This window comes from Hemitrygon akajei, chromosome 26 (genome assembly GCF_048418815.1).
Source record: "Hemitrygon akajei chromosome 26, sHemAka1.3, whole genome shotgun sequence".
NCBI lineage: Eukaryota > Metazoa > Chordata > Chondrichthyes > Myliobatiformes > Dasyatidae > Hemitrygon > Hemitrygon akajei.
The window spans coordinates 44229329-44251822 of record NC_133149.1 but is presented as its reverse complement, the minus strand read 5'-3'; the positions used below and the strand labels follow the sequence as shown (position 1 = coordinate 44251822).

At 42.0% G+C, this 22494-nt stretch overlaps 1 protein-coding gene across 3 annotated transcripts in view; it reads left to right on the top strand.

Moving 5' to 3' along the window:
- The window catches only part of c2cd2l (c2cd2 like), a 136166-nt gene that overhangs the window by 97772 nt on the left and 15900 nt on the right, over positions 1–22494 (top strand). For all 3 annotated transcript variants that reach the window (XM_073030072.1, XM_073030073.1, XM_073030071.1), the window contains 5 exons: positions 9385–9492; positions 11379–11492; positions 13129–13246; positions 14866–14989; positions 17007–17071. In XM_073030072.1, the coding sequence (XP_072886173.1) occupies positions 9385–9492; positions 11379–11492; positions 13129–13246; positions 14866–14989; positions 17007–17071 (529 nt within the window). The remainder of the gene's footprint in view (positions 1–9384; positions 9493–11378; positions 11493–13128; positions 13247–14865; positions 14990–17006; positions 17072–22494) is intronic.

Sequence of the window (22494 nt, the reverse complement as noted above, 5' to 3'; positions counted from 1 at the left end):
CAGACGAGGGAAGTAAAGGGCAGTATAAAAATAAAAGAGAAGTATAACATAGCAAAGATGAGCGGGAAACCGGAGGACTGGGAAGCTTTTAAAGAGCAACAGAAGATAACAAAAAAGGCAATACGCCAAGAAAAAATGAGGTACGAAGGTAAACTAGCCAAGAATATAAAGGAGGGTAGTAAAAGCTTCTTTAGCTATGTGAATAGCAAAAAAATTGGGCCACTGAAGACAGAAACGGGTGAATTTATTATGGGGAACAAGGAAATGGCAGATGAGTTGAACAGGTACTTTGGATCTGTCTTCACTAGGGAAGACACAAACAATCTCCCAGATGTAAAAGTGGCCAAAGGAACTAGGGTCTTTTCTTCTTGTGTATGATCAGCCATGATCACAGTGAATGGCAGTGCTGGCTAGAAGGGCCGAATGGCCTACTCCTGCACCTACTGTCTATTGTCTATTGTAGGCAAGTAGACAAAATCTTAGATCAAGGAATCAAAGCAATTAATATTATGTTAATTTGAAAAAAAACCCTTCAGATTCTTTGAAACTGTATTAATAGCAAGAAGCTGTAATGGTCACCGAAAGCTGCCTGTGAATTTATTGCTAAGATGGTGTACGTTCGACATTTCCTTTCTCGTGCCTGTATATCCTTCATTCTTTCAAATGCTGACATGAGATTATGAATCTGCACTAAAGAAGGGATACCAGAGCTGCATTGTAAAGTATTAATCATAACTTAGGGTGTTGCTGCAGGCATTTACCATGGCAATCTGCCGTCTGATTGCAGTTTGAATTTTGAAATCTAATACAAGGTAGAAATTAAGGAGTTTTAAAAAATATTTTCCATTTATCACATGCCAACTACGAGGAGTTGTTGGTTCTAGATAAAATGCCCATTAAGCAGGTGCTGGTTTCATTGTTCAGTGTGCCACAGTCCTACCTGATGCCAAGTTTAATGTGCACTGTCAAATAAAACAGAAAATGCTGTGTAACACTTGGCAGATCAGGCATTACCATTAGAGTCTGCAAGTGCACTGGAGGCTGGAGATGGAACACTACCTGTGCGTGTGTGTGTGTAGAGAGGAACAGGACTTGTTTTGCTGCTGCTGTTTTGCTCTTGTTGTTGCTTGTATTGTTCTGCTGAACATTGCAGACATGCTATATTGGTGCTGGAATGTGTGGAAACACTTGCAGGTTGCCCCAGCAGATCATTAGGTTGTGTTGGTTGTTAACACAAATAACACATTTCACTGTATGTTTCGATGTGCATGTGATAAATAAATGAATTGACATTAATCTGGTGGTTGGGATATTGATGCAAAATGTTTCTCCTCATAGAGTCGTAAAAAACAACAGCGCAGAAACAGGCCCTTCAGCCCATCTAGTCTGTGCCCAACCATTTAAATTGCCTACTCAAATGGACCTCCACAGGGACCATTTCCCTTCATACCCCTACCATCCATGTACCTATCCAAACCTCTTAAACATTGAAATCGAGCTTGCATGCACCACTTCTGCTGGCAGCTCATTCCACATTCTCATGAGCCTCTGAGTGAAGAAGTTTCCCCTTATACTACCCTTAAATATTTCACCTTTCATCCTTAACCCATAACCTCTGCATGTAGTCCCACCCAACCTCAGTGGAAAAAGCCTGCTTGCATTTACTGTATCTATACCCCTATCAAATCTCCTCTCAATCTTCTAAATTCTGAGGAACAAAGTCCTAGATTATTCAATCTTTCTATATAACTCAGGTCCTCCAGACCCGGCAACATCCTTGTAAATTTTCTCTGTACTCTTAAACCTTGTTTACATCTTTCCTGTAGTTAGGTGACCAAAACTGCACACAATACTCCAAACTAGGCCTCACCAACGTCTTATACAACTTCAACAAAACATCCTATCTCCTGCGTTCAGTATTTTGATTTATGAAGGCCGGTGTGTCAAAAGCTTTCTTTATGACCCTATAAGAACATAAGAACTAGGAGCAGGAGTAGGCCATCTGTCTTGTCGCACCTGCTCTGCCATTCAATAAGATTGTGGCTGATTTGACCATGGACTATCTCCACCACCCTACCTTTTCCCCGTAACCCCTAATTCCCCTACTATGCAAAAATCTATCCAACTGTGTCTTAAATATATTTACTGAGGTAGCCTCCACTGCTTCATTGGGCAGAGAATTCCACAGATTCCCCACTCTCTGGGAAAATCAATTCCTCCTCATCTCCATCCTAAATCTACTCCCCGAATCTAGAGGCTATGTCCCCTAGTTCTATTCTCACCTACCAGTGGAAACAACTTTCCTGCCTCTCATCTATCCCCTTTATAATTTTATATGTTTCTATAAGATCTCGTCTCATTCTTCTGAATTCCAGTGAATACAGTCCCAGGTGACTCAATCTCTCCTCATAGTCTAACCCCCACATCTCTGGAATCAACCTGGTGAACATCCTCTGCACTGCCTCCAAAGCCAGTATATGCTTCCGCAAGTAAGGAGACCAGAACTGCACGCAGTACTCCAGGTGCGGCCTCACCAGTACCCTGTACAGTTGCAGCATAACCTCCCTGCTCTTAAATTCAATCCCTCTAGCCTGCTGCACTTGCAAACCAATCTTTTGTGATTCATGCACAAGCTACCTCAGACACCACTTTCAATAAATTATGGACCTGTATTCCCAGATGCCTTTGTTCTACCACACTCCTCAGGGCCCTACCGTTCACTGTGTAAGACCCACCCTGGTTGGTCCTACCAAAGTGCAACACCTTGCACTTGTCTGCATTAAATTCTCTCTGCCATTTTTCAGTCCATTTTTCCAGCTGGTCCAGATCCCTCTGCAAGCTCTGATAGTCTTCCTCACCCCCAATCTTGGTGTCATCCACAAATTTGCTGATCCAGTTAAGCACATTATCATCCAGATCATTGATACATATCACAAAGAACAAAGGATCCAGCACCAATCCCTGTGGCACTCCACTAGCCACAGGCCTCCAGTCAGGGAGGCAACCCTCTACTACCACTCTCTGGGTTCTCCAACAAAGCTGATGTCTAATCCAGTTTACTACCTCATCTTGAATGTGGACTGACTGAACCTTCTTGACCAATCTCTCATGCGGGACCTTGTCAAATGCTTTACTGAAGTCCATGTGGACAACATACACAGCCTTGCCTTCATCCACTTTCCTGGTAACTTCCTCAAAATAATCTATAAGATTGGTTAGACATGATCTACCATGCATGAAGCCATGCTGACTATCCTTAATCAGTCCATGTCTATCCAAATACTTATAAATCTAGTCCCTTGGAATACCTCCCAATAACTTTACTACTACTGATGTCAAGCTCACCACCCTTCAATTTCCTGGTTTATGTTTAGAACAACATTGACTATCCCCCAATCCTCCAGTACCTCACCTGTTACTGAGGGTGATTTAAATATTTCTGCACTTGCCTCCAGCAAGGTCCGAGGGTACACCTTGTCAGTCCCTGGTGATTTATCCACCCTGATTTGCCTCAGGACAGCAGACACCTCCTCCTCTGTAATCTGTACAGGGTTCATGAAGTTGATACCACTTTGCCTCACTTCTACAGACTCTGTGTCTATCTCCCGAGTAAATACAGATGCAAAAAAAAATTGAAGATTTCCATCCATCTGTTTTGGCTCCACACATGGATTACCTTTCTGATCTTCTAGAGGACCAATTTTGTCCCTTGAAATCCTTTAGCTCTTAACATATCTATAGAATCCCTTGGGATTCTCCATCACCTTGTCTGCTAGGGCAACCTCATGCCTTCTTTTAGCTCTCTTGATTTCTTTCTTGAGTGTCTTGTACTCCATAAACACCACATTTGTTCATACCTGCATATACCTGCTATGCACCTTTTTTTAAATCTTAACCAGGGTCTCAATATCTCTTGAAAACCCAAGGTTCCCGACACTTGTTATCTTTACCTTTTATTCTGACAGGCACTTAAAAATGTAGTACTTAAAAATTTCACTTTTAAAGGCCTCTCACTTACCAAGTACACCTTTGCCAGAAAACAGCCTGTCCCAATCCACACTTGCCAGATCATATCTGATACCATCAAAACTGGCCTTTCTCCAATTTAGAATCTCAACCCGTGAACCAGACCTACCTCTTTTTGCATATTTACTTTGAAACTATTGGCATTATGATAATTTGATGCAAAGTGTTCACCTGCACAAACTTATGTCACCTGCCCTGTCTCATTCCCTAGTAGCAGATCCAGTATCACACACTCTCTCCTTGGGAACAGATTTGACAAACTCTATCCCATCTGGCCCTTTTACAGAATGTGAGCTTCTGTCAATACGTGGAAAGTTAAAAATCACCTACTATAGCAACCTTATGTTTCTTGCAGCATTCTGCGATCTCTGTACAATTTTGTTTCTCTAAATCCCATGGACTGTTGGGTGGTGTGTAATATAGTTCCATTAATGTGGTCATAACTTTCTTATTTCTAAGTAACGCCCATAATGCCTCACTAGTTGAGTTTTCCAGTCTGTCCTGACTGAGCACTGCCGTGACATTTTCCCTGATCAGTAACGCCACCCCTCCCCCTTTAATCCCTCCCGCTCTGTCATATCTAAAACAACAGAACCCTGGGATATTGTGCTTCCAGTCCTGTCCCTCCTGCAACCAAGTCTCACTAATGGCTACTATGTCATAATTCCAGGTGTTAATCCATGCCCTGAGCTCATCCACCTTTCCTACGGTACCTGCAGTGAAATATAGACAGCTCAGGACACTAGTCACACCATGCTCAACCTTTTGATTGTTGACTTTGTCTGAGGTCTTACCAACATCAGCCACCCTAACCTCTCCACTAACTGTTCTGACACTCTGGTTCCTATTCCCCTTGCATGGCCCCCTTAAAGTTTGTACCTTTCACCCTTAACCCATGACCTCTGGTTGTAGTCCCACTTAACCTCAATGGAAAAAGCCTGCTTGAATTTACCCTATTTATACCCTTAATAATTTTGTATACCACTATCAAATCTCCTCTCAATCTTCTATGTTCCAAAGAATAAAGGCCTGACCTATATAATCTTTCAGGAGAGACAGAATGAGAAAAGCAGTTACAGCACATAAAGAATTTCAAAAAGTAGGCCATTTGTGCAGAAACGAGGAGAATTGTTTGGGATCTGTAGATTAAAGAAGCCTAGGAGTTGAAGGGGTAGTGCTGGAAATTGGTGTCAAGATAGATGATCAGCCATTATCTTATTGATCAAAAAGTTCAGATGTCACATGTACATCAAAATATCGAAACATACAGTGAAATGCATCATTTTGCATCAACAACTAACACAGCCCATGGATGTCTTGGGGGCACCCCGCACATGTTGACACACTTCTGGCACCAACATAGCATGCCCACAACTTACCAAGCCTAACCTATACTTTTTTGGAATTTGGGAGGAAATTGGACAGGTCATAGGGAAAATGTACAAATTCCTTACAGCCAGCAGTGGGAATTGAACTTCTAATCACTGGTGCTGTAAAGTATTACACTAACTGCTGTGCTACCATGCTGCCAAGCTTTTTGCTTTAAAGTTTTCAAAAAGTTCAGGACTCTAGGTGTTCAAACTGATCGATTTGAATTGACAGCAAAGTAGGGACAATAGACAATAGGTGCAGAAGTAGACCATTCGGCCCTTCAAGCCTGCACCACCATTTTGAGATCATGGCTGATCATCTACTATCAATACCCGGTTCCTGCCTTGTCCCCATATCCCTTGATTCCCCTATCCATAAGATACCTATCTAGCTCCTTCTTGAAAGCATCCAGAGAATTGGCCTCCACTACCTTCCGAGGCAGTGCATTCCAGACCCCCACAACTCTCTGGGAGAAGAAGTTTTTCCTCAACTCTGTCCTAAATGACCTACCCCTTATTCTCAAACCATGCCCTCTGGTACTGGACTCTCCCAGCATCTGGAACATATTTCCTGCCTCTATCTTGTCCAATCCCTTAATAATCTTATATGTTTCAATCAGATCCCCTCTCAATCTCTTTAATTCCAGCGTGTACAAGCCCAGTCTCTCTAACGTCTCTGCGTAAGACAGTCCAGACATCCCAGGAATTAACCTCGTGAATCTACGCTGCACTTCCTCTACAGCCAGGATGTCCTTCCTTAACCCTGGAGACCAAAACTGTACACAATACTCCAGGTGTGGTCTCACTAGGGCTCTGTACAAATGCAAGAGGATTTCCTTGCTCTTGTACTCAATTCCCTTTGTAATAAAGGCCAACATTCCATTAGCCTTCTTCACTGCCTGCTGCACTTGCTCATTCACCTTCAGTGACTGATGAACAAGGACTCCTAGATCTCTTTGTATTTCTCCCTTACCTAACTCTAAACCGTTCAGATAATAATCTGCCTTCCTGTTCTTACTCCCAAAGTGGATAATAATCTGCCTTCCTGTTCTTACTCCCAAAGTGGATAACCTCACACTTATTCACATTAAACGTCATCTGCCAAGTATCTGCCCACTCACCCAGCCTATCCAAGTCACCCTGAATTCTCCTAACATCCTCATCACATGTCACACTGCCACCCAGCTTAGTATCATCAGCAAATTTGCTGATGTTATTCTCAATGCCTTCATCTAAATCGTTGACGTAAATTGTAAACAGCTGTGGTCCCAATACCGAGCCCTGTGGCACCCCACTAGTCACCACCTGCCATTCCAAGAAACACCCATTCACTGCTACCCTTTGCTTTCTATCTGCCAACCAGTTTTCTATCCATGTCAATGTCTTCCCCCCGATGCCCTGAGCTTTGATTTTACCCACCAATCTCCTATGTGGGACCTTATCAAATGCCTTCTGAAAATCGAGGTACACTACATCCACTGGATCTCCCCCGTCTAACTTCCTGGTTACATCCTCGAAAAACTCCAACAAATTAGTCAAGCATGATTTGCCCTTGGTAAATCCATGCTGGCTCGGCCCAATCCTATCACTGCTATCTAGATATGCCACTATTTCATCCTTAATAATGGACTCTAGCATCTTCCCCACCACCGATGTCAGGCTGACAGGTCGATAGTTCTCCGTTTTCTCCCTCCCTCCTTTCTTAAAAAGTGGGATAACATTAGCCATTCTCCAATCCTCAGGAACTGATCCTGAATCTAAGGAACATTGGAAAATGATTACCAATGCATCCGCAATTTCCAGGGCCACCTCCTTTAGTACCCTAGGATGCAGACCATCTGGACCTGGGGATTTGTCAGCCTTCAGTCCCATCAGTCTTCTCATCACCGTTTCCTTCCTAATGTCAATCTGTTTCATTTCCTCTGTTACCCTATGTCCTTGGCCCATCCATACATCTGGGAGATTGCTTGTGTCTTCCTTAGTGAAAACAGATCTAAAGTACTCATTAAATTCTTCTGCCATTTCTCTGTTTCCCATAACAATTTCACCCAATTCATTCTTCAAGGGCCCAACATTGTTCTTAACTACCTTCTTTCTCTTCACATACCTAAAAAAAAGCTTTTGCTATCTTCCTTTATATTCCTGGCTAGCTTGCGTTTGTACCTCATTTTTTCTCCCCGTATTGTCTTTTTAGTTAAGTTCTGTTGTTCCTTAAAAACTTCCCAATCATCTGTCCTCCCACTCACCTTAGCTCTGTCATACTTCCTTTTTTTTAATGCTATGCAATCTCTGACTTCCTTTGTCAACCACTGTGGCCCCTTTCCCCCCTTTGAATCCTTCCTTCTCTGGGGGATGAACTGATTTTGCACCTTGTGCATTATTCCCAAGAATACCTGCCATTGCTGTTCCACTGTCTTTTCTGCTAGGCTATCCGTCCAGTCAACTTTGGCCAGCTCCTCCCTCATGGCTCCATAGTTTCCCCTGTTCAATTGCAACACTGACACCTCCGAGCTGCCCTTATCCTTCTCAAATTGCAGATAAAAACTTATCATATTATGATCACTACCTCCTAATGGCTCCTTTACTGCAAGATCGCTTATCAAATCCTGTTCATTACATAACACTAAATCCAGAATAGTCTTTTCCCTGGTCGGCTCTCGTACAAGCTGTTCCAAGAATGCATCCCGTAGGCACTCTACAAACTCCCTGTCCTGTGGTCCAGCACCAACCTGATTCTCCCAGTTCACCTGCATGTTGAAATCCCCCATAACTACTGCGACATTACCTTTGCCACATGCCAATGTTAACTCCCTATTCAACTTGCACCCAACATCCATGCTACTGTTTGGTGGCCTGTAGACAACACCCATTTGGGTCCTTTTGCCCTTACTGTTCCTCAGTTCTATCCACACAGACTCTACTTCTCCTGACCCTATGTCCCCCCTTGCAAAGGACTGAATCTCATTCCTCACCAACAGGGCCACCCCACCCCCTCTGCCCACATTTCTGTCCCTACGATAGCACGTATACCCTTGTACATTCATTTCCCAGGTCTGATCTCCCTGCAGCCATGTCTCCGTTATCCCAACAACATCATAGTTACCCATTCGCACCGTAGTTAGGCACAGGTTCAGATGGAGCCTATCTGACTAGGGTGGTGAAATTGGAGTAGCTACTGAGAGTAGAGGAAATGAGAAGAATCAGCACTGGGTTTACAGCAAGATGATCTATGCTTCCTTCCATTTTTCTGCATTGAGATTCAAAGGTTCAAAGTGCAAAATAAAGTTATTATCAAAATACATATATGTCACCATATACAGCCCTGATATTTATTTTCTTGTGGTTAATCACAGTAAATACAAGAACCACAATAGAATCAATCAAAGACCACACCCAACAGGATGGACAAACAACCAATGTGCAAAAGGCAACAAATTGCAAGTACAAAAAGGAAAAAAAGGAAGTAATAATAATAATAAATATTGATAAAATGAGTCCTTGAAAGTGAGCCCATTATCACCTGGCTGAGGTGTTCGAATATGGCCATGAAATTGTACCCCAGCAAGAATCAACAGAGTCTTAGCTTCATATATATTGCTGACTCTTGATGTTTCACAGCTGTCAGGCTGTCTGATTACATCACGTGACACTGCTTATCGCTGTGAATGTGCTGGACTCTAGGGCCATCTAGAGGAGTATACTTGAACAGTCATCAAACATGATGTACACATGACAGCCACTCTGTCACTTTGTGAAGTCACACAGACAAAATGCTGGAGGAACTCTGTGGGTCAAGCAGCCTCTGTAGAAAGGAATAAAGAGCTGACATTTCAGGCCAAGACCCCTCATCAGGATTGGAAAGGAAGAGGGAAGAAGCCAGAGTAAGAAGGTAGGGGCAGGAGAAGTATAAGCTAGGAGGTGATAGATGATACCAGGTGAGGAGAAGGTGGGTGGGTACTTTGTGAACTGTTTTCTTTTGTTATTACAGATGGAGATCTGTTTGGAAGAAGCAGAGATGAAAGGCCTGCTAGTCACTTGGTCATTCAAGGAGCCCCCTGCTCTGTCCCTCACAGTTACTCCTAAACTACAGCGAGGGGTAAGAGAAAAATAAATATTCTAGAAGTTTAATTTGACTTGAGCGAGAATTGTAATCAAGTGATGATATGTAAATGGAGGAATGAGAAATGGACTTAAAGACAATGCTGTTCAATGGCTTGCCGACCACCAGTCCCTGTTGAATACAGAAGATCCCTGCTACTTGCTGTTGCTAGTGCGATCATCTGTGTTAGTTCTCAAACACATATCAACTTGAGCAGTGTTCCAGTGAGGCACAGGGAGCAATGAGAATATATCAGGAAAGGTGCGTATTTCGAAACAAACGTCATAATGAGGAATGTATTGAATGGAATTCATTATAGAAGTCAGCAAACATTCTCTGCTCATGCCCCAATTTACTAACTCTAAATCTTTTGACTTGGGAATGTGGGAAGAAACTGGAGCACCTGAAGGAAACCCATGTGGTCACAGGAAGAATTTACAAACTCCTTACAGACAGCAGTGGAATGCTCAGTCTGAGATGGTCAGAGGCTAATTATACTTTCTTGAGTATTTGAAAGTGAATCCCTATACAATTTGGGCATTTACTTTGGAAAACAACTTTCCCCCTCTGCATGTGCATATTAACAATCAATTGGCATAAAAGTGGCTTCCCTATTCTCTGGATCGTGTATTTAAAAATGACAGCAATAAAACCTCATTAATATAATAAAGTACCAGCAATATTGTGTTTAGTGTTATTCGAACGTTATTGGTACACCGTGCATTTTAAAGGTATTACCATCTGGGAATCGATCTTCCAGGTTTTACATTTGTAAGACAATGCATTGTAGTAATGCATATATCGCATTCACAAAATTTGTAGCCAGGTGTAGTGCGAACTGGTATTACTTTAGGTATGTATTTAATTATGTTAGTTCATGTTGCCTTGTTTCTTTCTTTACCAGACTTCTATTCAGCAGATGTCTCAACCAATTTCTGAAGTTCAATCCTGAAAAGTGCAAAGTGATTTACTTTGAAAGGTCGAACTTGAAGGCAGAGTACAGGGTTAATGGCAAGATTCTTAGTGTGGAGGAACAGAGGGATCTTGGGGTCCATGTCTACAGATCCCACAAAGTTGCTGCACAAGTTGATAGGATGGTTAAGAAGGCATTTGATGTGTTGACCTTCATTAGTCAGGGGACTGAGTTCAAGAGCCATGAGGTTTATGTTGCAGCTCTGTAAAAACCTGGTTAGAGCATACTTGGAGTATTATGTTCATTTCTGGTCACATCATTTATAGGAAGGATGTGGAAGCTTTAGAGAGGGTGCAGAGGATATTTAGCAGGATGTTGTCTGGATTAGAGAGCATGTCTTGTGAGGATAGGTTGTGCAAGCTAGGACTTTTCTATCTGGATCAAAGGAGGATTAGAGATGTACAAGATGATAAGAAGTATAGATAGAGTGGACAGCCAGAGACATTTTCCCAGGGTTGAAATAACTAATACGAGAGGTCATAATTTTAAGGTGATTGGAGGAAAATAGAGGGAGGGTGTCAGAGGTAGTGTTTTTTTGTACACAGACAGGGGTGAGCGCATGAAACACCCTGCTAGGGGTGGTGGTAGAGACAGATACGTTAGGGACATATAAGAGATAGGCACATGGATGAAAAAAAAATTGAAGGTTATGCAGGAGGTAAGGGTTAGATCAGAATCAGGTTTATTATCACTGGCATGTGATGTGAGATTGATCTTGGAGTTGGTTAAAAGGTCAGCACAACATCATGGGCTGAAGGGCCTGTACTGTAATGTTCTATTTTATAATACAAATTATGATTGATATCAAATCTGTTGACTGTGTAGGGAGCGTTTGTGTTCTTTCTTCTACTAGCACACCGATTTTCCAAGGGAAATGCTGGATTATTTACCTGAACTTTTGTCTGGGCAGGAGAATGATGGGAAAGCAGACATCTCCACCATCAAAGAATTGATCGAGGATACAATTGTCAGCACCAATCCAGCCATGTTGATCAATCTCGAGGCACACATCACAAACACAGTGGTAGGTAGTAACTGTGTATTGGAGATATCACCTTCAATAGGGTTGAGTTCTTTATACCCTTTCTAACTACAGTACTCCAGAAGATGGAGCATCATAGATATTGCTGAAAAGCATTTTTAGAGCAATGCAAGTGTTAAATTGGATATAATAGGGCACCAATAGGCAGAATTGCATTTGCTGGCCATTGTACCACTCTGCCAATGTTGAGCCCTGTTGAGGTTGGTAGTGTTGAATATTGCAAAGGGCTTATGGCAGGAAACCAACATGAGATTGAATATTTAGAATCCTTACAGTTCTTAATGATCTGCAGAAGGTTTTCAGTTTAGTTTGTATTAGTCCCTGCACTGTTTTCTCTTGTCTTCTTTGTGTTTAGAACTTTGAGGACATTGCTGCCTCCACTGTTCCCTCGCTGGTGATTATGCAGCTGATATTTATACAGAGACCATATATGAGAATGTTGCTGAGATTTGAGAATCTGAATTATAGGGAAAGGGTCAACATGTTAGGAATTTATTCCCTGGAGCATAGGAGGATGATCTTAGGGAGATAATACAAAATTATGAGGGATATACATAGGGTAATTGCAAGCATTCTTTTTCCACTGAGGTTGGGTGAGACTGGAACTGGAGGGCAATGGTTAAAGGTGAAATGGGAAGCTGAGGAGGAACACTTTCACTCAGACGGTGTGATCTGCCAGTGGAAGTGGTGGATGTGGGTTCAATTGCAAACTTTAGAAGTTTGGATAAGTACATAGATGTGAGGGCTATGATCCAGGTGTGGGTCAATGAGGCTAGGTAGAATAACAGTTTGGCACAGACTAGATGGAACAAAAGGCCTGTTTCTGTGCTGTAGTGCTCTATGACTCTATATTGATACAATAGCGTGTTGCTGGAAATCCAGTGATTTGAATGAATATTCAGAGTTCCCATTTCCACCGAGGTTGGTATCTATAATGGGGACCGTGAAACCTTGTGATTGCCACAGTAGAATTTGGGCAAATTTAAAGAGATTCACTTTATTTGTCATATGTACAATGAAACAGTAAAACATACAGTGAAATGAGTTGTTTGTGTCAAAGACTAACCCAGTCTAAGAGTGTACTGAGGCAGCCCACAAGTGCGCCACACTTCTGGCACCATCATAGCATGGCCACAACTCACTAAACCTAAATCGTATGTCTTTGGAATTTAGGAGGAAACCCATGTGGTCACAGGAAAAACATACAAACTCTTTACAAACAGTGGTGTGAATTAGACCATAAGACATAGGAGCATAATTAGGCCATTCAGCCCATGGATTCTGCTCTGCCATTCCATCATGGCTGATTTATTTTCCCTCTCAACCCCATTCTATTGCTTTCTCCCTGTAACCTTTGACACTTACTAATCAAGAACCTATCAACCTCCATTTTAAATATACCCAATGACTAGCTCTCCACAGCCATCTGTGGCAATGAATCCCACAGATTCACCACCCTCTGGCTAAAGGAATCCCTCCTCATCTCTGTTCTAAAGGGATGCTGTTAAATTGAAGCCCAGTTGGTGACCGTTGCCACTGAGGAGTGTTGTGTTAGCCATCATGCTACTGTGCCACCCTTCAAATTTGTCCAAGTAACTGCTTTTTTCCTTCCACTTAGGTGGCAGGGGAGAAACCTGGTAAAGCCTCGACTCCTCCATCAAAGATCACACTTAATGCTGGGGGTAAACTGGTGGTCAGACAGCTGAAGGCCAATATCAGCAGAGTGGAAGAAGTGGGTAAGGCTTTTGGATTACATGAAACAATTCATCCCATAATTTGGTGGTTCTTGGAGTGCCTCACAATTATTGATAGAAAGAATTAGATCACTTGGTGTTCCTGGATTGGATCCCTACAGAATGGTGTGCATAGAGAGATGCTGCCCACAAACCTGTGCTGTTATTTGTCTATTCTCATTCCCTGTTCTGTTCTTCTGTCCATTATTATTCTGTAACTTTAAACAATGATTCTTTCTTAGCAATCTAGGAATTCTGCATCTGACAAAGAATTCCACCTGCTAATTATCAAAACAAATGAAATCCTTTTAAGACTGTTCTTGTTTTGTTCCTGAACAACCTATGGCTATTTACCACAATGTAGCTCTTCATTATTCAGAAGACCTTTATCACATCACCATCTCGTCGGCACTGAAAATCTTCTTGAGTCCCTGTTCACTGGTGTCACCACACACCTGTGCAAGAATATGGCACAAGTGTGCAGTCAAACTGGCCACAGGTGGCTTAACACCTTGGTAACACTAGGTGTCAAAGGTCAGGTAGCCATGGCAACTTAAATGGTCTTTTACAGGACATCTAATACCTATAGTGACAAAACAGAGAAGAAAACGACATCAAAGAAAATATTCATCATCATCCATTTTCATAATCAAAGTTAACTGGTAAATAACAAGCCAAACCTTTCCCTTCCAGTAGATAAATTGGCAGAAGGTTGTTGAATGGATTCCCATTGATTGTTGACTGTTGAGTGATGGTAGGGGGCAGTGACGTGGGAAATTGTAACAGATATTAAATCCATAAGAAGTAGACAGTTACAGAAATAAGTTATATTGGCAATTTTTTTTCACATGCTTGGTGTGAATGAAATAGCTTCACATCCAATCAAATACTTCTGAACACAACCTTACAGTTAACAGAAGTATTTTTTGGAGACCAAAAGCAATGAGCTATTTTTGCAGTCTTAGTTGGAGAAAATTGTTTGATCCTGGATAAGATGTCCACATTTCTTCAAAACAAAATATCAGGATATTCTCAGAGCTTTCCTGGAGAATTCATCGAAAAGGCATCATCTCCAACATTGCAGCACCCATTCCATTTTATACTAAAATTTCCGAACAGATCATGTGCACCAAATGTAGTGGGACTTGCACCAAGAATCTTCAAACTTCTAATCACTGGCCAACATCAAACATCTTAATTACAGTTACAAGCAGTGATTGATAAGTTTGTGGCCTAAGGTAGAAGGGGATATTAACTTCAAACTTTCTGCGTTTTCACTCAGAGTTGAAATCCATGTGCATGTAACAAGAGCTGTATAACTCATCTCCTTCTACCTTAGGCCATGAACTTATCAATCACCCTGCTATGGACCACTTCTACAAAGAAGAATCCGTATGCTACATGACCACTGGACTAAGTGTGTACATGTAGAAGGGGACTATGTTGAAAAATCAATGCGCTAGGTTTTCTAAAATTGACTCCTTCTACCTTAGGCCACAAACTTATCAATCACCCCTCATAGAATATTGTTGTAGTCATGAATTATGGCTGTACAATTCTGCTGTGTGACAGTCACGGATTACAGGTATACTATTCTGATGTCATTATCTCCTAATTTGCAGGTGGTGGAGAACTGTGCTGTGTGATGGAGCTTGATAGACCTGCACAGCTGAAAAGAACCAGATCTGTGACACCCACATCCCAGAGTCCAAACACTGATCTGAAGTGGAACGATGAACTAACCTTGTAAGCAGTTTTTACACATTCATCTTGTATATCTTACTGCAAAACAAAGAATCTCAATTTCCAGAATCTTCCCATTTATGGATAGCTATAGGGCAGAGAAAGTTTTAGATTTCCATGAAGAACTTCTGCATATTGACCACAGAACATATTATCCATCTAAAAATTCTGAAATCTGTATCTAAGATGAGTAGACCTTTATGTTCTGACCATTAGTTCAAGTCATGCTGAGTCAAATTTATTGTCAAATGAGCACAGCGAGGTTACAAGTACAATGAAAAACTTGCTTGCAGCACGTAGAGTTGGACAGCAGCACAGAGAATGTATGTAAATTATACATAACAAGGCAATGAAGAGAAAAAGCCAATGATACAATGAGAGAGATGTATTTGGATTGGGGAGTTCCAAATCAACCAAGGTTATAAGTGGGGGAGGAGGAGAAAAATAGCATCTGAGAAAGGTAATATAGCATTTGTAATATTATCTAGGATTGAGTGGGATCTGCTGGTCCTCATCAGTGCCCAATAACCACAGCATATAGAAACTGAGTAAAGTCAACAACTGATTTGCCTATGATGGTAGAGTAAGGTCTGGGATATGAAATGGGACTGGAAACAACCAATACTGGAGGAACAGTCAACATGTAGTTATTAACAAATGCCTTTGATTATTTGGGCGAAAAATAATACAGGGAAACAAAAATGAAAGGGAAGGAGTATCTTGGAGAAGACCTGGTCCCGTCAGTTACCGGTATTTGTGGTGAGAGAGGTGGTTAAATGCAGAAGAATCATTCAGCAAATATTTAAATTTTTTCAGCTTTTTTCAGAAAACTATTATTATGTTCTTGGTGGCTTGGTGGGTCTTCAAATCCTGCCACTACTCTGGTCATCTTATTATGTTCCCTCCTACAGTGCAAGTCATTGTACCAAACTTATGAACATCCAGGTCCATTCAGCAACAAAGGTAAACTGTCAAAAAAATTCAACTCCAGTCCAGTGTTATTATATCACTCTCATTCTAGTAGATAGAACACCATTTTGATGATTCGTCATTCTATTCCCTGAGCATTGAGAGAGAGAGGCAATAAATGACGAGAACCAGTTAAATGTACTGAGACAGTCTACGCAAAACAAAATTAGGCAAAACATTGTGGTCAAGAACATCACAGGTGAGAATTGTCTTCCATTGACTTGATAGACTGACACTGAGGGACATGCTCTATTAATCTGGAAACATGAGTTCAAATCCCTGTGTGGTACCTGGGATTTTTAAATTCAACAATTAAAATTGGGTATTGGGTATATTTAAAGCAGTGATTGATGGGTTCTTGATTAGTAGTGGCATCAAAGGTTACAGAGGGAAGGCATGGGAATGAGGTTTGTGAGGGAAAATAAATCAGCCATGATCAAATGGTAGAGCAGACTCGATAGACCAAATGGCCTAATTCTGCTCCTATGTCTGAATATATTTACTACGAGCTTGTAACTTAATGGTGACCATAAGACTGTTAAACTGTTTTTTTTTAAAAACACATTTAGTTGACTACCTGTCTTCTGGAAAGACTGTTTGCTGTCCTTACCTGGCCTGATTCAGGATCCATTACAGTGCAGTTGATTTCTAAATGATCCAAATATCCACTCAGTTCAGGGGCAATTATGGTTGAATGATAAATGTTGTGTTGTCTCTCACCACATCTTGTGAATACACTTTTTAAAACAAGTGCTGGATCTAGGCATTACCTGGTATATTCATTCTCATTTTGGTGAAAATTCAGTGCAGTTAATATTACACCTCCAAGTGAAGTGGAGTCACCTTAAGTCATGGAGACAGGTGGCACACAAAGAGGTCATTCATTGCATGGCACCTGTGTTGGTGGTTTGAAAGAGATGTCTAATTGATATGACCTACTCCTATTCTTCACCACCCCCCTCCCCACCCACCACCACAATAGTTCCTGGAATTAAACACTGTTTTGTTATGTCTCGACTAATTTCCTGATGTATTTTATGTTCTTTGCTAGTGAGTTGGGAGCAGACACCAAGGAGATGAAAGTGAAAGTCCTGGAGAAGACGGACCAAAGTGAGAGTAAGTATGCATTTGAAGCAAGAAGGTTCTTAACAACAACTTGGGCTGCTACAATAGTGTCACAGTTAGCGTGACACTATTACAGCTTGAGGTGTTGCAGTTGAATTCCAAGTTCTCTGTAAGCAAGTTTGTACATTCCTTCCTGTGCACATGTAAGTTTCCTCGGGGTGCTCCAGTTTCCACCCACAATCCAAAGATGTACCAGTTAGTAGGTTAATTTATTTATTTAATTTCTGCCCGTCACACCACTGGCATTTAGGGAAACAATGGAGGTCCTCCATCTCAACCTGTCCTTGGCCAACCAATTTCAGTCTTGGTCTTGGCGGTATTCAGGGCTTCCTTCATCATGTCAGTTGCTTCTTCTTGGTATTCAATACTGTCAGTTATGCAAGTCCTGGGTGGAATACCATTGCACTCAGATGTAGAAAGATTCATCATTGATGTTTCTGTAACAGATTTGTTTTACCAGTCAAGGCTGTTAGCCCTGAGCTGAACCTCTGAACCCAGAGGACCACTCTTAGTCTGGTATTTGCCTTTGCTCTGATTCCAGCCCATGTAGCTGTATGGGCCATTGAGGCATGGATCTCTGCGTCCAGCACTTAACTCCCTGGAACATCCGCCATCTCCAATGGGATCCCACCACTAAGCACATCTTTCTCACCCCCACCCTCCCCCAACCACTTTCTGCTTACCGCAAGGATCCCTCCCTACGCAACTCCCTTGTCCATTTGTCCCTCCCCACTGATCTCCCTCCTGGCACCTATCCTTACAAGTGGAACAAGTGCAACACGTGGCCCCTACACCTATCCCTCACTACCATTCAGGGCCCCAAATAGTCCTTCCAGGTGAGGCGCCACTTCACCTGTGAGTCTGTTGGAGTCACTTACTGTGTTCGGCCAGCAAAAGCAGGATCTCCTAGTGGCCACCCATTTTAATTCCACTTCCCATTCCCATTCCAATATGTCAATCCACTGCCTTCTCTACTGTTGAGATGAGGCCACACTTAGGTAGCCTCCAACCTGATGGCATGAATATTGACTTCCCGAACTTCACCATTCCCCATCCCCTTTTCCCTCTCTTACCTTATCTCCGTGCCTGCCCAATACCTCCCTCTAACGCTCCTCCCCGTTTTTCTTTCTTCCATGGCCTTCTGTCCTCTCCTATCAGATTCTCTCTTCTCCAGCCCTGTATCTCTTTCACCAATCAACTTCCCAGCTCTTTACTTTACCTTCCCCCCCCCACCTCCCAGATTCACCTATCACCTACCACCTTGTACTTCCTCCCCTCCCTCACCTTCTTACTCTGATATTTCATCTTCCTTTCCAGTCCTGCTGAAGGGTCTTGGCCCAAAACGTCCATTGTAGTCTTTTTCATAGATGTTGCCTGGCCTGCTGAGTTCCTCCAGCATTTTGTGTGCGCGGCTTGGATTTCCAGCACTTGCAGACTTTCTCTTCTTTGTGCAAGGATTTTTACATGTACCTGAAAGTTCAGTATCAGCCCCAGTTTAGTATGTGGTCTAAGAATCCACATTTCAGATGCTGCTGAGTGGTGTCAGATTAGATTTTGTGTAGCTTGTGAGCCAATTGAAGGACAAATTAATTTGATTTTAGGAAGTGCAGGATTAGTAGATATATAAGAGTTGATATTTGTGATTGGGTTGCTATTGTACATTTACTTATGTCCATTTTTTATTCCTCATAGTTCCCTTATTTAATATTGTTCTCACAACATAAGGGAAGTTTCTGCCAGCTTTCCATCAGTGCCATTCTACCACTCATTTTTCTGTAAACTATTTTTCCTCTCACACCCACCCTGTAATTCTCCAAAAGTCCACAACACTGAAGTAATTTACAGTAGCCAATTAATCTACAAAGATTGGTGGAGGGGCAGGTAGTGTTGTGGAAACAGGTAGGATGCAGAAGGACTTGGATAGATTAGGAGAATGGGCAAATAGTGGCAAATGAAATACAATCTTGGAAAATGCATGGTCATGCACTTTGGTAGTAGAAATAAATGTGCAGACTATTTCCTAAATGGGGAGAAAATCCAGGAATCTGAGACGCAGAGGGACTTGGGAGTCCCTGAAGGTTAACTTGCAGATTGAGTCAGTGGTGAGGAAGGCAAATGCAATGTTAGCATTCATTTCAAGAAGTCTAGAATACAAGGGCGAGGATGTGATGCTGAGGCTTTATAAGGCACTGGTGATGCCACACCTTGAGTATTGTGAACGGTTTTGGGCTCCTCATCTTAGAAAAATGTGCTGGCATTGGAGAGGGTAGAGAGGAGGTTCACAAGGATGATTCCAGGAACGAAAGGGTTATCTTACGAGGAACGTTTGGCTCTGGGTCTGTACTCGCTGAAATTCAGAAGGATGAGGGGGAATCTCATTTAAACCTTTCAAATGTTGAAAGGCCTAGACAGAATAGATGTAAAAAGGATGTTTCCCATGGTGGGAGAGTCTAGGACAAGAGGGCACAGCCTCAGGATAGGAGGGTGTCCTTTCAAAACAGAGATGAAGAGAAATTCCTTTAGCTAGAGGATGGTGAATTTGGAATTTGTTACTACAGGCAGCTGTGGAGGCTAGGTCATTGGGTGTATTTAAGGCAGAGATTGATAGGTTCTTGAATGGACATGGCATCAAAGGTTATAGGGAGAAGGCCATGAACTGGGATTGAGGAGGAGATTACAAAAAAGGATGAGCCATGATTGAATGGTGCAGCAGACTGAATGGGCTGGATAGCTAATTCTGCTCCTTTGTCTTATGATCTTATGGTCAATCTATCACCATGTCTTTGGGATGTGTAAGGAAATTGAGCACTTGTCTTAGAGAAAGCCTACACAATCACAGAGAGAATGTACCAAATCCAAGCAGAGAGCACCTGAGAGGAAGATTGATCCCGGGCCTGCCGAGTGGTGCAACAGCACTAACTGCTGAACCTCTCTACCGCCCTTGAGTCTCTTCCATGAAAAAATATTTATAGCAAAGGATTTCCACCCCAGTTCTAACTCCATGTCACTTCTATTTAATCTGAAATGCAGCAATCCAACCATTAAATAATGAGCTCCCTCACAGTGGACTGTAGATATTGCTGAATTTTGCTTGTAATATAAAGTGACTGTAATTTGACAATGTTCTTTTTCTACCATTTTCTTTCTAAGTAAATTCTTCACTTGTGGGCTCATGTGCTTTCTCCCGCTCCCTCTGATCACACAGCTAGAAATTAAATTATAGGAGCAACAAACAATATCCTGGAGGAACTCAGTATGTTGAGCTGCATTTTTTGGGAGGTGTGGATAGAAATGTTGTTGTTTAAACATCAATAATTCCTTCCTCCTGACTTTCTACAAATGCTGCTTAACTCCAAGAGTTCCTGCAGCAGATTGTTTGTTGCCAAGTATCCCAGTGTCTCTTGTGTTTCCACAGAAGTGAAGAAGCTAGGTTGAATCTCTTTCATCCCAACGTGAATATTGTGTCTGATTCTCTTGGCACTGCTCTGTAAGAAGGTTGTGAATGATTGGGGGCAAGGAGGTGGAAATGTGAATTACTAGTGGGGTTATAAACACAAGAGATACTGCACCTGCTAGAAATCTTGAAGAACACACGCAAGTAGGGTTGTAGGGAATGAAAAACTTCAGGAATCAGGAATGCTGCATCTGTCAGATTGTTTACCCAGAGTCATAGGAATATACTGAAATTGTAAGGCGATAGAGCTGGGTGATGCAGTAACGCAATATGCTGATAAGCTGTACCATACTATGACGGAAGAAGACTACATGAATTTGACCATAAGACATAGGAGCAGAATTAGGCCATTTGGCCCATCGAGTCTGCTCCACCATCATGGTTGATCCAATTTTCCTCTCAGCCCCAATCTCCTGTCTTCTCCCCGTAACCTTTGATGTCCTGACTATTCAAGAATCAATCAACCACTGCCTTAAATATATATAAAGACTTGGCCTCCACAGATTCAACACTCTCTGGCTAAAGAAATTCCTTCTTGTCTCCGTTCTAAAAGGATGCCCCTCTATTCTGAGGCTGTATCCTCTGGTGCTAGACTCTCCCACCATAGGAAACATCTTCTCTATATCCATGCTATCAAAGGCTTTCAACATTCAATAGGTTTCAATGAAATTACACCTCATTCTTCTGAGTTCTTGTGAATACAAGCCCAGAGCCATCAAACACTCTTTATATAACAAGCTGTTCAAACCTGGAGTCACTTTTGTGAATGTCCTTTGAACCGTCACCACTTTCAGCACGTTCTTTCTAAGAGGCCCAAATCTTCTCACAATACTCCCAAGTGAGGCCTCACCAGTGCTTTATAAAGACTCAACATTTCATCCTTGCTTTTGTATTCTAGTCCTCTTGAAATGAATGCTAACATTGCATTTGCCTTCCTCACCACAGGCTCAACCTGCAAATTAACCCTTAGGAAATCCTGCACAAGGACTCCCAAGACCCTTTGCACCTCAGATTTTTGTATTTTCTCTCCATTTAGAAAATAGTCTACCCCATTCATTTCTTCTACAAAAGTGCATGACCATACACTTCCATCTGCCTTTTCTTTGCCCATTCTCCTTACCTGTCTAAGTCCTTCTGTAGCCTCTCTTCTTCCTCAACAATACCTACCCCTCCACCTATCTTCAAATAGTCTGCAAATTTTGCAACAAACCCGCCAATTCTGTCATCCAAATCATTGGCATAAAAAGTAAAAAGAAGCGGTCCCAACATAGACCCCTGTGGAACAACACTAGACTCTGGCAGCCAAACAGAAAAACTTCCCTGTATCCCCACTCTTTGCCTCCTGCCAATCGGCCACTGCTTTATCCATGCTAGTATCTTTCCTGTAATACTATGGGCTCTTAACTTGTTAAGCAGTCTCATGTGTGGCACCTTGTCAAAGGCTTTCTAAAAAACACAAGTTCAACCAATTCTCCCTCGTCCATCCTGCTTGTGACTTCTTCAAAGAACTTCAACACGCTGACTATGGCCTGTTTTATCATGTGCCTCCCAAGTATCCCGAAATCATATCCTTAATAATCAGCTTCAACATCTTCCCAACCACTGACGTCAGACTAACTGGCCTATAGTTTCCTTTCTTCTTCCTCTCTCCCTTCCTGAAGAGTGTAATCACATTTGAAATTTTGCAATTTTCCAGTCTTCCAGAACCATTCCAGAATCTAGTGATTCTTGAAAGATCATTACTAATGCCTCCACAATCTCTTCAGCCACCTCTTTCAGAACCCTGGGGTGTACACCATCTGGTCCAGGTGACTTGTCTACAGTGCCTATAAAAAGTTTTCAGCCCCGTCTCGGAAGTTTACATGTTATCTTACAACATTGAATCACAGTGGATTTAATGTGGCTTTTTTTGACCCTGATCAACAGAAAAAGACACTTTCGAGTCAAAGTGAAAACAGAT